The sequence below is a fragment of the Vespa crabro genome, chromosome 10 (genome assembly GCF_910589235.1).
Source record: "Vespa crabro chromosome 10, iyVesCrab1.2, whole genome shotgun sequence".
NCBI lineage: Eukaryota > Metazoa > Arthropoda > Insecta > Hymenoptera > Vespidae > Vespa > Vespa crabro.
In genome coordinates, this window is record NC_060964.1 from 681,210 (window position 1) to 701,973 (window position 20,764).

General features: G+C 30.8%; 2 protein-coding genes across 6 annotated transcripts in view; one reads left to right on the forward strand and one right to left on the reverse strand.

Annotated features, from left to right (window-relative positions):
- Window positions 1-397: 397 nt before the first annotated feature.
- Window positions 398-17,289, forward strand: LOC124427651. Of its 2 annotated transcripts, none has more exons than XM_046970841.1 (3): window positions 398-1,093; window positions 13,796-14,023; window positions 14,520-17,289. In XM_046970841.1, exons 1-3 carry the CDS (start codon window positions 1,006-1,008, stop codon window positions 14,699-14,701), a joined length of 498 nt encoding a protein of 165 aa, XP_046826797.1. In that variant the 5' UTR covers window positions 398-1,005; the 3' UTR covers window positions 14,702-17,289. The 2 variants fall into 2 exon arrangements, with proteins under 2 accessions (XP_046826797.1, XP_046826798.1); XM_046970842.1 differs by having other exon boundaries at window positions 400-1,093; window positions 13,799-14,023.
- LOC124427645 (zinc finger CCCH domain-containing protein 13) overlaps window positions 15,528-20,764 on the reverse strand; it is a 28,151-nt gene continuing 22,914 nt past the window's right edge. For all 4 annotated transcript variants that reach the window (XM_046970832.1, XM_046970833.1, XM_046970831.1 and 1 more), the window contains exon 8: window positions 15,528-20,716. In XM_046970832.1, coding sequence (XP_046826788.1) covers window positions 18,940-20,716 — 1,777 coding nt within the window. In that variant the 3' untranslated portion in view covers window positions 15,528-18,939. The remainder of the gene's footprint in view (window positions 20,717-20,764) is intronic.

A 20,764-nucleotide genomic window follows, 5' to 3' on the forward strand; every position in this document is an offset into this window, starting at 1 on the left:
AGAGCTCAAATCACTTCGATTATTGCAAATGGTCGCTTAATAACAGATGCTCTTGAGCGTTACGCGACGCGAGTTAGCATTTATCTGTCAAAAGATAGTGCCGACCGGCTGTGTACATTGACGAGCCGGTCGACGCGTGTTCGATTTAAGCTCGTAAGAGTGATCGTATATAGCATACTATCTCTCTTTCTTCCTCCTTCAAATTTGTTTCTCTCTTTTTTCTCTCTCTCTCTCACTCTGACTTTCATTCTCTCTTTTCCTCTTTATATATCTGCGCTCGTTTTACTCTCTCTCTCTCTCTCTACCTCTCTCTCTCTCTTTCCCTCCCACTCTCTTTCTCCCTCTCTCCGTTCTACGTCGCTCGTCAGTTCGTCCCGCACGCGTGGTCGAGTTTAGTTAGCCGCGCGTACTCGAGGTAAATACGTGCGTGTGTATATATATATATACATACACATATATACATATGTATCTCAGTTTCGCGTCGTCGTTTCGCGACGTAGCCAAAGGGGAACGAGAGAAGTGCGCGTACGTCGATAAATAAGAGAATAATAAAAGTAAGAGAGAGAAAGAGTGAGAAGAGAAGAGTAGAAAAGAGAAAGAGAGAAAGAGAGAGAGAGAGAGGGGGGAAAAAACCCGAGTTGTGCGCGTATCTCGCTAGTGGAGTTTCTTCCTCGTTTGAGAGGAATCATTCTCTTTTCCTTTCTTTTATTGTTCATTATGCGAATTAAAAGATATTCGTAACTTTGATCTACGTTGTGTTGTAACAGTGATTGGGAAGGGGAATAAAAAAAAAGAAGAGGAGAAAACAAAATACAGAAAAACCCACGCACGTTTACACATACACACATACGAGAGAGAGAGAGAGAGAGAGAGAGAGAAAGAGTGAGATTGAGTAGAGGAGAGGAGAGATACGCAAACACACAGTGGAGAAAAAGTAGAAGTAAATAAGCAAGAAAAGGGACGAAAAACGACGACACGGTGGTGTTCCGCTTGGGAAGTCGAAAAATGCGAAGGGGACGAAGCGTCGCGTTACACCGCCTCCTCGTCGTCGTGGCCCTGCTCTCTCTTTCTGCGGCTGCCTACGCTTTGCCAGGTAAGAAAAAAAAAAAAAAAGAAATAAGGGAAGAACATAAACAAAACAAAAATAAAGAAAAAGAAAAAAGATTACGAAAAAAGGGGGAGGAAGAAATAAAAAAAAAGAAAAAACAAAAACAAAAATTAAGTAACGAATAAATATTTCTCTCTTCTTCTATTTCTCTATGAGATAAAATCGAATCTCACTACTACGCTCGACGACCGACGGGGCCACGAATTAACTTCGTCCGGCCGAACATCGCCGCTAGGGTCACCCCAATGTGGACTCGCAATGGTCTTCTTCCGCCCTCTCTCTCTTTCTTTCTTTTTCTACCTCTCTTTCTCACTCTCTTACGCTCGCTTTTACAAACTCTCTTTCTCTCTCTCACTCTCTCTCTCTCTCTCTCTCTCTATCTCTATCTATCTCTATCTATCTATCTATCTATCTCTATATTTCTTTCTCACTCTTTTACGCTCGCTTTTACTAACTGTTTTTCTCTTTTCTCTTTCTATTCTTTACTCATTCGTTCGTTCATTCGTTTGTTCGTTCGTTCGTACATTCTGCCTCCTTTTCTGCCTGACTGATCTTTTCTCCCTTTATTCTCTCTCTCTCTCTCTCTCTCTCTTCCTCTCTATCTCTATCTCTTACTCCCATTTTTATCTTCCTTTCTCTCTTGCACTCGTTAATCCCTCGCTTACGCTCTTTCAAGATTTTGGAACCGTCTATACTACGCTACGTGTTCGCTGTTCGTTGTCGCCTCGAAACACAAGTCGTCCAAAAGCTATTTTCGTGCTCTTCTTTCTTCCACTATTGAAACGAGCACGGGATTTCTACTCTTATCATCGTTCTCGTATACTCTTGGTATATACGTATGTATATACGTATGATGTATGTATATATGTATGATGTATATATGTATGTATGTATATATATATATGTGTACGTATGTTTGTGTATATATATGTATAAATATATATGTATGTAAGTACATGATGACGTTTGCTCACTCCATTTGTCGATCAATCTCCGGCCAATCGGCTAGTCTCGTTTCTTTTTTTTTCTTTTCTCTCTCATTTCTGCGTCGCCGCGAGGTCTTTCTTCGTTCGTTCATTCGTTCATTTGTTCGTTGATAAACGCGACAATTGATTTCGAACATTTATTTTTTCCTTCCTTCCTTCCTTCGAAATTCAACGAATGATTGTAAACTATATATGAACATCGATCTTTATTTTTTGTTCTCTTTTTTATATATGTGTTGTTGCATGATCTTTCACCGTATGTATGTTCGTTCGAGTTGATGAAACGTAAAAATTAATTTCGGACGTTTATTTTTTCTTTGTTTGTTTTTTTTTCTTATTTCGAAATTCAGATATTTTTTTATTTTTGTTTTCTTTTATCTTCATCGCTGTAAAATCTTTCACCGTTCGTTCGTTAGTTCGTTACTTCGTTGACCAAACGTGAAATTCAAATAATGATCGTAAACAACATCTGAATATCGATCTTTTTTTTTGTTTTTTCCTCTCTTTCTCTCTCTCTCTCTCTCTCTTTGCGTTCGTTCGTTGACAAAACACGAAAATTGATTTGGAACATTTTTTTTCTTTTTTCCTTATTACGAAATTCAAATAATGGTCGTAAACAATATCTGCATATCGACTTTTTTTTTTCTTTTCAACTTTGCTGTACGATCTCTCCGTTCGTTCGTTCGTTTGTTCATTGATGGACCTAGATAATTGATTTCGAATGTCCATTTTTTCTTTTTTTTTTTCTTATTATGAAATAGAAATAATTATCGTAAGAAATATCTGCATATCGATCATTTTTTCATTCTATCTGCGTCGCTGCAAGATCTTTCACCGTTCGTACTTTCGTTGACGAAACGTTAAAATTTATATCGAAGGTACATTTCTCTTTTTTTTTTTTTCTTATTTTGAAATTTAAATAACAATCATATAGAATATCTAAACATTGATTTCTCTTATCTGTTTCGTTGAAAAATCTTCCACCGTTTGTTCGTTCGTTGACGAAGTGTTATAATTTATTTCAAACATTCATTTCTTTTACTCTTCTTTTTTTTACACTTTTACTTTTTTCCTTACAAATTTCAAATAATGATCGTAAAATATATGTGAAAATCAATCAATTTTTTGTTTTGTTTTCTCTCTTATCTGTGCTTGCAAAATTTTTTACCATTCGTTTGTTCGTTGACGAAATGCTATAATTGATTCCGGACATTATTTTTTTGTTCTCTCTTTCTCTTTCCCTCTCTCTCTCTCTTTGTCTCTCTCTTTGCGTTATAGCGAAATTTTTCACCGTTCGTTCGTTCGTTGACGAACGCGATAATTGATTTCGAACATTCATTTTTTTTCCTTCTTCTTTCCTACGAAATTCAAATAATGATAGTAAATAATATCTAAACATCCGATTTTTTTGTAATAAAACTTCTTAGAACACAGTAGTGAGAGTTGTAACTATTAGGAATTGGAGTGAAACGAAAAGTGAAACGGGGAGAGAAGTTCTACTATTTGGTATGGTGAATACCCTTAGTTTCACAATTTCGTCTCATACGGCCTTTACCAGTGATAATCAGCGTTTAAAAACAAAAGGAAGCTGTTTACCTACCCTTTATCCTTCCGTCAGTCATCGTCTTAGTAAAGCGAGGGCAAGAACGTTTCACATTTTCGTTTTTTTCTAAATTCGTTTTTACTATGATAGAGACAGTTAGTAAATTGAGTTTACACGTATTTCTTTCTCGTATACTTTGTTTAATAACCCATTATATATTTTGTTATAATTATTATTATGTAATTTTTTGCTTACGATTTATTAATTTTAAGTGTAATTAAGGATTAAAGGATTCTATGAAAGATAGCGTGAAAGACATCTTAAAAATTCCTTCCATAAAAAAAAAAAAAAAAAAAACTCCCTAGTGTATTTTAAATTAAAAAGTGTATCCTAGAGCGTCGAAGGAAATATTGAGGTCGCCAAAAAGCGAGTTAAAAAATGGAGTTGCGTTAATATCAACAGTACCAACTGCTCAATTATCGATGATCGATGATGTTGACAATGCAGTCAACGCATCTACAAGTAATGAGATGTCTGAGCTCAACTGAACTAAGCATACCTTATACAAATTTCAATGCCAATGACAGCGCTTATCAAGCGAGAAATACATAAGAAATTTTCAAACAATCCGTTCGGTTTTTCATACAGGAATTTGTGATCGATTGATGGTATTAAAAATGATTTAAAAAAAAAATTTACTCAAGAACATCAATAATTTAATTTGGATACCGTAATGATGTGTAAATTTTTCATTCAATCTCTAAATCGTGAACATGTCCACACTTTTTCAACGTCCAATGACAATGTACTCCCGACGAGACAAAATCGTCTCATTTTCCTGAACTAGATTTAGTATTGCAAAGACTCATTTCACCACGCGTACAAGTCTGATGATTAGATCGTGTTTATGAACAGAATTATTGAGAATTTTCGGGAATATAAATTATAAATGTTTCTACAAAGGTTACCGAGAAACATTAACGATGATCATTGCATCAATGTTCATATCGAAAAAAAAAAATTCATAGATCAAGCTACTTAAAATGGATTTAGTTATCAAACGTAATATTAATATGTGGTTACAATATTTAACGACAATTTCTTTCTCTCAATTCTCTCTCTCTCTCTCTCTCTCTCTCTCTCTCTCTCTCTCTCTCTCTCTCTCTTTCTCTCTCGTTTGTTTGTTCGTTGAGGATATTATATCAAAACACGATAATCGATTTCCAACATTCATTTTTCCTTTCTTGTTTACTTAGGAAATTAGATAATGATTATAAGTAATACCTGTTTATCGATCTTTGTTTTTTCTTTCTTATCTCGTATTATCTGTTATCTAAAAATATACTGATTAGAAATGTCTTTTTGCAATCTTTGTTATCGCATAATTCGTGTCCATAGCGAATTTTTTTCTTACTTTCTCAAACGTATAACATTTCTTTCGTTCACGATATAAAATAAATATTTCGATTTTTCGTCAAACGCGGAGAAAAAGACCGGTTAGTTTTAATGTCGTTGTCGCATGTATTTCATAATTATAATAATAACAGATATATACCTCGTCGCGTGTATACACATAAACTCCCGCGTATATACGATCAGTCCGGTTTTTATGAATTTTTTGTAAGGTTAATGTTATTTTCTACCTTTGAATATTCAGTGAGAATGGCAAAATCGATTATCGCCTGCGATATAATACTTCACGGAAAGTTTCGTTTATGCGAAAATTGTGTTCAAGGGAAAAATTGTGAGGTTCCCTATACCTTCCATCGATTAAAAATATTGTTTAATATTTCGAATAATGTTATTTTCGATAAAAAAGACAAAAATTTGTATACTTACGTTGTGTATATAAAAGTGTATGTACAGTATTATGCATATTCCTCTTATTTGAATATAAAAAATAAATTATTGACTTTACTTTTCGATTTTGTGAATTTGTTCTGATAAATTTAGTTCGTTTTGGTAAAAAAAAAAAAAAAAAAAAAAAGAGAAAAGAAAGAGGAAAAAGAATATTTGATCATTATTCTGCTTACTTTGTCTTTTGTCTTCATGAATTTGTCTTCTATTTTTTTTTTTTTTTACTTTTATTTTCTTACCTTTTTTTTTCTTTTATTTTTCTTTTTCTGTTTCTTGGCTTCTGCCTTGGCCAACATCGTTAAGCCGAAGTTTGTGTCGCTGGCGCCACGCGTCCATCTTCTTTTTCCTTTTTTATTACAAAAGGATCTCTTTCATTTGCGAGAATGCTTCTTACGAAAGTGGAAGAAGAGGAAGATAAATTCTGCTAACTTTCGCCGGTGTTCCTTTTGCGAATTGACGGCTGTAATAATATCTCGACTTACGTAAGGGACCGCATGGAAACTCGAAAGGCGTTCCTCGCGGAGCAAACAAGAGGAATGACTTGTCTCTCAAGTTTATACCTTTGACTTTGGATATATAAAATGTATATTTTTATATATATATATATTAATTTCTATTATTTATATAATTTATATTAATAATATATATGTTTATATTATTTACATAATGTATATTAATATAATATATATTTATATTAATATATATTATATTTATATATTTATATTATATAATTTATATAATATATAATATATCACATCGTTTTCTGGACGTTATCAAAAAAAAAAAAGCGCGAGATATCAGAACAATAAGAGTCTAAATTCTTGCAAAAAAGAAATAAATAAATGAATTTTTATATTAATTATTTTTATATTAACTATCCTTATATATAATATAATTATATATATATATATATAAAATTAGAAAGAAAATTTAAATGTTCAACTTAATTTCTTCCACGCATTAATAAAATATTATTATAAAAGCATATCATGCAATACAAATATCGATCATCAGATAATGTCATAATCACATTTATACTCGTACATTTCGTTTAATCAACTAAAATCGTTGAATATTTTATTTCTAACTGTGCCTATCGAATACATGCATTTCAGATTATCTTCTTCAACGACGTTCTTATTTCCGGTTGGATACACTTCGCGTGGGTAGTAGTTGTAATGAAACTAAAGTAATTATTTCAACTTCTGTCCAATGCGTTCGTTTATGTAACTATAAATCGTATCCTTCGAAGATACTCGATCGAGTTTCAAGTAGCGGCTATGTCTTCTTGTATGTACGAGTCAAGGTCTTCAAAAGCCGGATCGAACGAAACTCGCTTCAAGCTAAACTCTGTAATCTAAAGAAATCGATACGTAGGTTACTTGAAGCTACTTACATTCGTTTCTTCGTTATACATTGATAAATTATACGATGTCTTTTTAATTTCTTTTTTTTTCCCCCGCTAATGTTTCACCAACGAAAATCGTTCTGTCATTGCGAGGGGATATTTTAGCCAAGATAGAGTAAATTTCCAACTCGGGAATTACGAGACTTTTGTGTGTGTGTGTGTGTGTGTATATATATATATAGATTTATTAAAATTAGACAATTATACAAAGCTACAATTAAGTATAATGCTCGTTCTTTGGTTTCTTTTTCTTTTTCGAGACCGATTCTTTCGGTTGCTAATCGAAAATTGATTATTTTTCCAACTTACCGCTTACTCATCGTTCGTTCAGAATCTTTGCGAAATTTAACGACATAAGTAAGCTTACTCAGCAACATGATTCTAACATTTTGTCATTAAAGTCAGCTTTAAAATTTCTATCCGTTAGAGATGCTACGCTTTGGATGGGAATATACGTGATATAATTTCATATTTGATACTTTTTATCAATTTGATAACATTTCATATTTCGTTCGATAATAAAAATTTATTATTTTTCGCGGCACAGTGTTAAGAACATGAATAATTGAAAAAGTTCTTTTTTTTAATATTTTGACGATTAGAATTTCATTAAACCTGTAGAATTTGTTATAAAACAAATAAAGTTGAATAAAGTTGAATAAGAAAGTTAATAAGTTAAATAAGAAAAATATATATACGAAAAAATAAATACAATAAATAATATAATATATATATAATAAAAAAAATATATAAATTTTGTTGCTATTTTCTTTTTTTTTCTTTTTTTTTTTTTCGATTCAACATTATTATGTAGCATAAATTGATGCAACAAAAAATGAATAATAAATAATAAAATAAGTAATTTCATTTGTCCAGATTTTTTATTCATCTCATTTTCATGATTATTCTCGATGAATTCTCAATTATAAAAATTCGTGAATGTTTTCATTTAATTTGTTTTGAAATGTTTCTATATTTCTCTTTGAATAATATTGATTGATAATAACTTTCAATTAGATTTCTCAAAGTTTTTACTTAATTTTTTATTACGTATTTTTTTTTAATAGACGTCTTTCAAGCGAATTGTTTATTTACATATACATATAAAAATTTCTAACAGGGAATAAAGGAAGTTGATAGCGATAACAATGTGCTCGCTTTCGCAAGGACGATGCTAGCTCATCGATAATAAATGACCCGATATGATAATACATACAATATACAATATATATATATATATATATATATATATATATATATTTATTTATTTATTTATTTGTTCTGTGTGTAAATATTTACTTACATGTTTTCGTCCGATCAAACGTTCTCCTCTATTATCATTATTATATATAAACACCTGTAATTGTGAAGAAACGATATTTCATCATAAATCGTTTATTATTTCGTTCTATTAAGGAATAGTAAAAGCACATTTTCACAGGAAATTATATAAACGTTGAAAATTCAAATAAAAATAATTATATACGTTTAATAATAGATCGGTTAGCTTATTACTTTACAACATTTAATTAATTATTAATTGCGAGATGTTTATTTAATATACAATACTTTCATTACACTGGACAAATTTAATATGTTCGTTTATCTGAGAGAACAAATTCGCCAGAGTAATGAAAATCGTTTATCTACATACATATCACGATGATAATAATTTTATTAGCGACTTGGATCGTTCGATACTTTGTTAATAACTAGATATAGCGTTACTTTTTTCTATTTGACGAAGAAAATAGAAAATCTTATTATTATTCAAACTAATATTAAGGGCACACATACATACATACGTACATACATACATATATTTTACGTAAAATCGCGTTAATCCTTTTATACATCAAATTACATAAAATTGAATTTCTTATAAGAATTAAATTTTCTTAAAATTTAAGATCGTCTAATCGTAGATCGATGATTTTATATGAAATTATTTGGAATAGAATATTTTTGATCTTGATTAAAAAAAATCTTTGATCAGACGGTAAAGAAAATTTGATGTTCCATGATAAAAGAAATAGGTTCTGATGATAAAACGATTGGATGCTAAAACGTTCTGATAATGGCGACTCGAATAATGAAGCTTCTGTCGTATAAGAAACAATTTCTATTCATTGTATTAGAAATAAGAGGAATTCTTGATCGGCTTCCTGTTTTTTCGTGAAAAACTTTGTTTGTGATAAATGGATATTCTTTCGCTACATTATCGTTGAAATTTTTTATTTTTATTACTTTTTATACTTTCGTTGGTAATATACAAGAATATAGACGTCTATATGTGTATATAATTACGAAATATTCAATATTAAGCAGATTTTGTTACGAAGAGTAGTTTTTGAATGTTTCTATTTCTCCAGGTTATTTAATATCGTAAGTTATGCGATGTCGGCATTAAAAAAAAAAAAAAAAAAAAAAAAAAAAAAAAAAAAAAAAAAAAAAAAAAAAAAAAAAAAAAAAAAAAAAAACCTTTATACTTGTTAAAATAAATATATTTTATCTTTTCAACTCTTCGTTTGAATATTAATTTACTGACCTTGACGAATTTCTGTTTTACTACATAACGACTGGATTTTCCCTAGGATCTATACTTCGTCTTTTTTTTTTTTTTTATCCAAGTTTACTAAGAACTTCACAAGATTCACACAGTTAGATTATATTCTTTCACATTAAATGAATAAATTGACAATACGAAAATTACACGTAAGAAATAAAAACGGCTCGTATCGTATTCGAAAATGTTTCAATATATTATATGGATACAATTAATATCAATTAACTTTTGCAATGTTTTATTTTCTCACGATAAAAATATATGTATCATAAATTAATGAACGTATCTACTCTTTTTTATCGCACATTATTTATTACTTCATTTTTATAGAAAACATTTTGTCTCGTTCATTATTCTAAACATTTTAATCGACGCTCTAACGTATAATTATATTAAATTAACCCTGATAACTTATTCATTTCTCATTCTCTCTAACGTGGTAAAGTCATAGTTTAGAAAACATTGTTAAACTTTCACACAAACGTTTCTTCGAAGTTACTATCACATTCATTATTTTTAATAATCCTTTCGTCATTATTACACCACACATAGGTGTTTCTTTTCTTTTTTTTTCTACCGGAGAACTTTGATCAACGTTGATGATGCTATTGCATGACTGTACATTTTTATCTTCTCATCATATGTACTTGCATATATATATATATATTAAACATATATGTTTAATGTTTAATATATATATTTATATATATATATATATTATGTATATATATATTAGGTTGGGGAAAAAGAAATCCATTATTTTTGCGTGAACTTCAAGACTTTATTTAACATGTTTCGGATTGTCCGATTTGGGTAAAAAAAAAAAAAAAAAAAAAATGGATTTCTTTTTCCCCAATTTATATTTTTTTTTAATATATATATATAATATAATATATATATATATATATATATATATATATATATGTTTAATATGTTTAATATATATATAAATATATATATGTTTCGCAGGTTTCAAAGTGTAATCGAAATATATTTTCTGAGATGAAAAGAGAGAAAGAATCTTTTTTTATAGATTCTTTGTTCAAAGTTTACATCGATGTGTTGATGTGTAATATGAAGATCAGTGATGCGCAAACTATGAAAAAAAAAGAAAATATGTTTTATGAATGATATATACAACAATAACAAAATTGTTCGCAAATAGATTTTTTATTTACTTTTATAATAAAAATCGAATAACATTATCACAATGTATCTTTATATTTATTGATATAATTCGACAAATGTTAAGCCTCAGGGAAGAAATTAATTTAAGATTAATCTATCTAAGAATCAAGATAGTATATTTAAAGAGTTCGCAAGAGATTTAAAAAAAACGTATCGATTTAAAGATCGATATTACGATGTCATGTTAATGGTTCTTTTGATCGAATTAATATGACATCATTTAAATCAAAAGTAACTCCCTTAATTTGCTTGACTCAGCTTCGGCGATATTTAACCCTCTCCTTCCCCATTCCCCCATCACCGTACTTCACTTGATAAAACGAATTCGTCTCAATTAACTGATTCAGCCAATCTCGTCTTCGCCACGGTTCGTTTCGATTGAGTCTAACGAAAATATCGAGCAGTTTCTCGTGTCCTTGTCTATGTTGTTAACGAAGAAAATAAAATAAATAAATGATTACAGTAAAAAGGATCGTTATACTAACGATATTAATCTTGTTACGTTTAAATTCTTAGAAATGGTATCACCTATATTTACGTTACATCGGATATTTTAAATTGTCACTTTAAAAGATTTGAAATTTTTATTAGAAAAGATAGATTAGTTATTCGCGTGCACATTAAAATAACATTGGGTAATTTCCGTATCTTTATGGCATAATTTAATATAATGAATTTGTTGTTACAATTGAGATACGATCGACTGATATCTCGGACTTTTGATGGACGATAAATTATTGTAATTACACGCCCACACTATATATATATATATAATATTTACAATAATTTATCAAATATTTATAATAATATTTAATATATTAATATAATTATAATAATATATATATATATCTCCTGGTTTCCTGGTTTTCATGAGAATTCTCATTTTACTGAGAAATTTACGTTTTAATCGTCTCTCAATCGCGTGCCGTGACCGACAACGATGCTTCCGTTTCTTGATTTTAACCCTCGTTAAATGGCATGCATGCTCGTCCTTGAGCACTCCTTCGTAGTTCCTCTTCGTTAACATAAAACTATAATAAGAAAAAATTTTCTACGAAATAATTTTGTGCCATTCTTTTTTTTTCTCTTTTTCTTCTCTCTTCTTGGGCCTATTAAGACTTCTCTTCCTCTCTCTTTCAGTTTCTCTTTATCTCATTCTTATAGTTCGTTCATTCGATGGCCTTAGTCAACGCCGTAACGATAGGATTAAAGTCCACGCGCTTAATCACGTTCGTGTTTCCGGCCTGGCATTTGAATATCGCTCGTGACGCGTCGAATTTTAAGTGTTACTAGTCCTTAACACGTCGCAGACCGTTGCAGTTTAACAAACGTAGCGCTATTTGATAGTTGACTTGTATAATTAAGGACGTCTTTCATTTTTAAGTTTTAACGTTACAAATAATTAACAAGATTTCACGGCAATCGTGTATTTTATAATTTCAAAGAATTTTCTTTTGTTTATTTTTCCTTCTTTTTTTTTTTTAAGTTACTATTACGTACAACTTAAAAGAGCAAAAAGAAAATACAAGGATTTATTTCGAAGAAACATTCTGTATCTGTTACATTTGATTCAAATACGACAAATTTTTAATTACAACAAAAAAATTTAATATATAAATAATTACGAATCCCGAAAATCGCGTTCCTTTCAATTTAACATTTCCTTTTTCTTTTCTCAAATTTCTATTGTGAACAATTTAAAAGAGCAAAAAAAATATAAAGATTTATTTAAAACTTTGTCTTTTGTTATTTTTGATCCAGATTCTAAAATATAACAAAAAGATGTAAGATATAAATATACATATACATATATATATATATATATATATATATATATATATATATGTATATATATATAAATATATATATATATATATATATATGTATGTATGTATTTATGTATAGATTACACTATATTATATGTAGATACCGGTTTGTTAAAAATAAAAAGACGAAGTCTTTCAATGATTTTTATCCTTATTTTTCTCTTTTTATCCTCGTAAAGTTTCTTCCCCTCATTCTTTCTCTCTTTCTTTCTTTATTCTTTTTCTCTTTTTATCTTCGTCACAACGATACGTATCAAGTCGATTGACCTCCGGCTCCTCCTCTCGGATAAATTAACTAGAAAAAGAGTTTTGTGCCGCTCGCTTTCAATTGCTCTCTACTCTTCGTGTTTAGACTTTTATTCGCGGCGACTGGCTTGACTGGATGGATGAGAACGGCTCTTTCCTTCGGTTGACGTGTTCTTATTGTTATTATTGTTACTATCTACAAGGCTCGTTATCTCGTTTGTAATTCCCTAGCTCAGTCGATGTATTCATGAAAACACATACAAGCAACTAAACTCATTGTGTTCTAGAATAATTGGGAGAATTTTGTTTATCATTTTTACTTTTCTTTCTTTTTTTTTCTTTTAATCTCTTTTATAACAAGTGGATTTTCTTTATTTTATTCATTACATCTTTTGCGATTTTTATAGAAAGAAAAAAGACAGAAGAATATAGAGAGAGTTATTTATTAACCTTTTGCGATCACGCTTCTTTCTCCTTTCCTCGTAAAATGATTACGTATGTAACATTTAAATATGCCCTAAAGAAAAATGATTATACATCGTATGACTTTAAATATGATATGCCTATGTACGTATGTACATTGACACGTACTATGACACGTAATGCGCAATTTGTCCCACTATTCTCGTCTATTGCTGTAACTAGCGGTGAGAAATACACGTATACGAATCTATCTTAACGATGATAATGATGATGATGATGATGATGATGATGATGATGATGATGATGATGATGATGATGATGATATCGTGATATAAAATAACTCTCTATGTCGAATTGAATACAATAACGACTTATATTCCTTTATCAATTTGATTGGCTATAACTTTAGTTATATGTTTATTTCTTAATCCTGTTCAGGTTCGTTATTTGATTGATCCGTAATTAAAAACGAAATAATTGACGATTAGGAGAATGAAACAAATTATTTGTATCACCGTATATAATGGCATACGGATAAAAGAGAGAAAATCCATATGGATGTGTTTGCCATTCCTTGAAGTTGAAATGGAAGGCTTTTACCTGTCTCTCCGTTTAAAGTCATCACTGACGGCGACTCTCTTTAGCAGGTAACAACAACAAGCGATCAAGGACGTGCGACATCTCGAGCGTGGAGACATCCTGTGCCAAGAATGAAAGATGTGTCCAGAAAAAGATCAATGATCAGATAGAATCGTTGTGCGACTGCGAACAAGGTTACGAATACGTAAAGGATGATGAGTGCAAGCTTAGTGTATCGCAGATTCTAATCAATTCGACAACGTTCAGACCAGATTACGCAGAGGATTCAGGAGGTATGATCTATATTTCTTTCTTTCTGTTTAATATTCTTTCTTATTTAATAAAAAGAAAAGAAATAAAATGTTTAAAAGACCCTCCCTAAGATATTTCATTTTTATTACATATTATTTCCTTAATTTAATTAATTCAACCGATAAACCATTGAAGTAGCTTAAATAGTATTCTATAATATATACCGATATAATAGAAAATAAGAAATAAATTCAATTTTTACAAATTTTTTTCACATAGGCCATTTTCGTGATTAATCGGCACGATTGTAACGATAAAGTGAATATTTCATCGAGCTATTTATATGTAATAATTGAACAGATTTGTTTTTCTTTTTTAATTTTTTTTTATCTAATCGAGATTCAGACATTTTCTTTCTCTCTCTCTCTCTCTCTGTCTCTTTCTCTCTTTCTCTCTCTCTCTCTCTCTGTCTCTTTCTCTCTTTCTCTCTCTCTCTCTCTATATATATATATATAGCTAATGTTATATTTTCTTCAGGTAGCTCAGTAGCCGCCGGTCTTTTGATACCAACTTTCCTCATAATAATTGGCGTCATACTATATTTCGGTGCGAGACGATATAGTTGGCTCCAACGATTTCGACAATACCGGCAACGTCGTTACGGCAACGTCCTAGTCACAAGAGACGACGATGACGATGACGATCCTCCAATAGCGTAAGAAAAGAGAAAAAATGTTTGGAAAAGAAGTAAATAAGAGTAAAAGAATATGTGTATGTGTAAAACGAGAGAAAAAAAGAAAGAAAAAAAGAAAAGAAGAAGAACGCTTTGATCGAGACGCACCTGCTCGCCATGATAAGATAGATCGTCATCGATAGATGTCAAAATATTTATATACATACTACAATATCGAATATTTCGATCGTCAGCAAAGTATAATAAACATCGCGTCGTACTTTTGTATATGCGCATTTTTGTATGCCACTTTCATTTTTGAATTTTTCTTCTGTATAATTTTTTTTTTCTTTTTTATATATACACGAGTAATAACAAGATACGATCGAACAATAACAATTATCGAACATGGCAGGTGAAACGAATCGAGAAGCCAAATGTAAAGAGGTACTTGAGTGAGAAATGATTTTTTAAATACCTTTTTCAATATCAGCGGTATGTGCCTTTTCTTACGGCTAATCCACCTCTAATAGTACCGTTTGTAATTTTTTGATTATTGACTACTCGTTTCTCATTCAAGTGCAGCTATATCTATATTTATATAAAATATATATAAATATATATATATATATACACATATATATATGTATATATATATATATACATATATATATATACACATATATATATGTATATATATATATATATATATATATATATATATATATATACACAGACAGACAACAAACATACATATATATATATTAAAATTGGGTGCGATGCGATGAGCTGCCCATTTGATATTCTCCTTAAGATATACTATCGTCGAGTGCATGATTTTTTATATTAATATTTGTATGTTTGTAAATTTGATGTCAACATAAATATATATATATATATATATATATATATATATATATATATATATATATATACATACACATATATAAATATAAATTCGAGACAATTAATGAAAGTAACACGACGCGTTCTATTATAAACAAGATGGGAACTATAATAGAATTATGTTTAATATAGTTGTTTTTCATTTTCGATATGATTGCGAATTTCTGTATTCAATAATGCAATGAATACGAAACACGTAACGCGATTCTCTGTATCTGTTTTATAACGTATTGAATTCATTATCGAATATTAAGTTCTAATAAATATGTTAAACACTTTGGCTACTTAGAATAATGTATTTTTTCTTTTTTTGGTACAATGAACTAAGCATATTTTTTGTACGATATGATTCATTGATTAATAACTAACGACACTATTCTTGTCGGAATCGCGTTACGTTCGATGATTGAATAATTATTTTCTTTATGTAGTCTTGTTCCTTAGAAAATAATTTTAAATTCGGTTGATTCACAACGATGTTCGTTTTAACAAATGTTATCGTTTACCAAAGAATCGGTGAATTCAAATGTAGCCATTGGTTCCTTGTCGAATGGACGTTGCGAAATAATGATATTTAAAAAAAGAAAAAAAAAGGAAAAAAGATATAAAGAAAAAGAATAGAAAGAAAGAAAAGGAAAACGAGAGGATAAGAAAACATTAACGAGAAGTTAACTTTTAAATTACAAGACATATGGGAACATACACCAGTTAAATTTTAAATTACAAGACATGTGGGAACATACACCAGCTTTTATACCAAAACTATATTGAATTTCATAATCATGCTCAATGTCCTTTTCTCTGTAATATAATAAAAAAAATTTGTAAATATTCCTTTTTAACAAACACGGCAGTATATTTCTTGCCAATAATTCATGTCCTATATTGTAATCTAGAAGAAGATTATATTCTTAAGGTGCACGAGCTTCCGCTCGCAGATAATAATCGTGGAGCACTTGCGACATATTACATTTATACGTATAATATGTATAATTATATATATGCATATATATATATATGTATATATGTATATGTGTGTGTATATATGTACGTTCTTGAGCATATACATACGTATGTATATTCACGCGCATGTATATGTGATTCGTGCAGCATGTATGTGTGTGTGTGTGTGTGTATACATATATGTATGTATGTATGTATGTATACGTGTACATACGTGTATATGCGTGTAACCTATTCTTGTACTCTATCATTTTTGTACAGAAATAAGCATTATAAGCAAGATAGATATAAATTCTGATTTTTATGCGTAGATAAAAGCGGATGTTCGTCTGTATTATGGCAAGATTTAATATTTTTATAGTTCGCAAGCCCAAACTTTAGTGATTACGAATGGTACTCGCGAATTATTATTATTATTATTATTATTATTATTATTATTATTATTATTATTATTATTATTATCAATTATTATCTTTAAGTTATCTATTTTCCGCGTCGATTTATATTCTGTAATAAAAAGAAATTAATTAATTACGCGAGGACTCTTTTGTTTATTTGTTGTATCGTGCATGTATCAGGTTGTTGTCATTGTTGCATTGCAGTGATTTGACTGAATAACGTAATATCGTAACTGTTAATTGTTTTTAGCAATAGCCATGCATACGCAAATCTTCATTGAAACATGTTATACACTTGTTACAGTATTATACATCCCTGTTTCGTCGAGATGGTCTTATAAATAATTATTTTTGAGCTTCCTTTGAATTCTTTTTTGTTTCTTTTTTTTTCCTTGGAAATAAAACATATATTTTGTGTATTCGTGGTTTTTTTTAGTAAGTTGTACATTTTTACTCTGTGATGTGCATAATGTTATTTTTTAACAGAAGTTTGTTATTGACTGAGACATACTATTTTTTTTTGGCACAGCTGATGTCTATACATCATAACGATATTCACAAATTATTATTATTATTATTATTTTTTCTTTTTTTTCAGAAATAACGTCTGGCATCATACAAATATTTTTAAATATAATTCTCTGCATATTTGAAAATTACTATAATTACCCGTAAGTCAATATATACAAATCGTTTGATTCAAAATTATGCACTCATCTGTTTGAATGTAAAAGATATACTTTTGGACGTGCTGCTTATTCATTGGCATATACGAAAAGCACCTAATAATGTTTCATTACGTAATTTATTTTGTACTATAATAATAAACATTTTTGAATTTCTTACTGAGATAAGTTCTGATTGTATTATTAAAAAAAGAAAATAGAGAGGAAATAGATCGATGTAAGCAAACTTAAGGATGTAATTCAAAGGTATCAAATAACGAATACTTGAAAGAAATCCTTTTTATATATATATATATATTTTTTTTTTTTATATCGTACGCAAATACCGACAATATAATTTACATTATTATCGTGATGTAAGATATACACTCAGGAAGTTCGCTGTGTTCGCTCTAACATCTAATATATAATAATTTTATTTGACGAATTGTGGATCGTGAAGTATACTTTTTATAGGAAAACACTTTATAATTTATCGCTCTTAAGATATAATTAAATTCGAGAGAATATCGATAATCGCACATGTATTTACAAGTTTAGTCGACGAAACACAAAGGCCAAACAAAAGGTCTCTCGTCGCCTACTATATTTTCTAAGTTATCTTTACGTCTCTAAAGAAGTAATAATTGAGCGCCACGTGAAAAAATCTCAAAAGTTATCGTAGTTTAGAAAATAAACTTGCTGTTAGACAATTAAATCGTACTAGATGAGGATTCCTATTTCATGCACGCTATAGGGATTATTAAGGAAGTACGGAGTTTCATGTAATAATAGAGATCGTCTACTTTTTTGTTTGAACAAAGAAACGAATAGATCTTTTTTGCAATTCTATAGGAGCGACAAAGGATGTAAATATCTTTTACTTGGAGTTTTTCATCTACGATTTGATTTTTGATAACCCTGGATAAATAAAATATTATAAAAGGAAAAGAAAAGAAACGAGCGTTTTTTTTTCTCTGCGACATCTAACGCAGAGATGTAATCGAATTTTTGTTTTTTTTTTTGCTTTTTTCTATTTTTTCTCTCTTATTGCTAATCATTCAATTCTATATTGAAAATTGTATCGTGACATTTTTTTTGCATGATTATTTGTGTACGTTAATTGGAATGAAAGACATAAAAGGATGTGATCGTCCAATCCTCACAAAATATCTATCCATATACGATTCCTCTTGTTACAAGCCAATCTCCCTTGAAAATCTTCGTATACGAACAATAAACAATTGAGAAATTAAGGGAATACTTCAGAAATCTTTGAGCTATGTGATCGATTTTCTTCTAATTTTTCTTCGCATTCCCTCCCCTTTTTTGATGACGATGATTATCCTCCGTTAATAACCGGTATAATCTTGCCAAGACTGACTTTGTTGTCTGTAATGTTGTCCATTGTATGAGATTGGTTCCGGTGTTCTATAATAAACATTTCGTTGTCTCTCGTTTGGGATAGCTGGAGCTGGAACGAATTGTGGACTCGGTACGAATGATTTTTGTTGTTGTTGTTGTTGTTGTTGTTGACCGATTGGTCTGGAAATTTTATAATTGTCCTCCGAGGATTGTAAAACTGTGTCTTTACCAAGTTGTCTGTGAAGAGGTAAAACAAAACCACTGGGTAAGTTGGCCTCTTGATTTAACGTAGGTGTTAGTGCATCGTTTAATGTTACATCATACTCGCTGTCCGGAATATCTTGAAGTTTATGGGTCACCTCGTTTATTCTTTGTTTTACACGAAAACTACTTGGCCCGGAAGGTTGCTCGTGAATATCTTCCGCTTTATAAGTCGAACTGTAGAGATTGGAAATTTCAGTTACGGATTGTCTGCTTTTGCTACGAATAGGTGATCCTGAAGACGTTGGCACTATACCATCGTTACTTTCTTTGTTACTAGTAAATTGTTCGGTAGACCATTTTTTGTTACTCGCCGGTACTTCTGGCTCGAGTGTTTTTCGAATTTCTTCATAAGATTCAGTGGTGGTCAATTTAGGTATTGGATTTTGTTCCAATGATTTTGTTACTTCCTCTTCGTGTTGTCTTTCGGCAGGTCTACGTAATATTGGTCTGGCTATAGATATGTCATATTCTTCCTGTCTCTGTTTTTGTTGGAGATCGCTCTGTATCACTTTGTAAGCGTCATATGTTTGTTTTTCTTCTTCGCGTTTATCGTCCTGATCGATTCGTTTGCTTTCTTGATCAGGGGCCTGTTGAACGTAATAATCTTTATGATTTTCCTCGTGTTGCTGTTGTAGGATCGTTCTTTCGGTACTTCTGTCCTCCTCTCTTCTCGGTGCTTTCGAACCAACCGGCGAGAGTCCTCTAGGATTGGGAACTCCACCTCGTGATGGTAAAAATGGTCTCTTAACAATGCGCACGGTTGTCCTTGGAGAAGGAATTGGTGGATCCTCAGGTTCGTCGTAATACTCGGATGAATACTCATCCGAGTAAGATGATGAGTGCTGCTGTTGTTGCTGCTGTTGAGAGTATCGAGGATCTTGTTCCTCCTCTTCTTCTTGATCTCGTTCTTGGTAGGTTGTATAATGAGGTGTTTTGATAGATTTCTTACCAATATCTTCCTCATCTTCGAACGATCCCCGAGCACCATTGTCGTTATTGTTGTTATTGTTGTTATTGTTGTTATTGTTATTATTGTTATTGTTATGCGATTGAAGGGGTCTTGTTGGGCGTTCCGGTCTTTCGAATCGATCCACGGACGTTTGCTTTGTTTCCGGCTCCACTTCGTGTATTGCCATTTCCGGCATACATGTCGTGCTCGTCGTTGAGATCGGTCTTCTAGATGTCTCTGTGGTATCTGACAAATCTTTCGATCTGAAGGACGATCGAGATCTATCATCTATCGTTGGCCTATTGTCTCTCTCCCGTTCTAGAGGTCGACTCGAGGAATACGGTCTCTCGGGTCTCTCAGTGTCTTGATATCTTCCACGATCGCGATCCAAGGATCTCGAAGCGGAGAGATCCTTTCCACGATCGATCGATCGATCTCTGCCACGTTCCAAACTACGATCCCTTTCTCGTTCTCTCTCGTAGTAACGATCTCTCGAGCGATCAGGATGCTTCCTGGGTCGTATATCATCTTCATCCTCGCGATATCGAGTTCTGTAATTAAAAATCATCCATTCTTTTATTTTCTATGAAGATTAAATA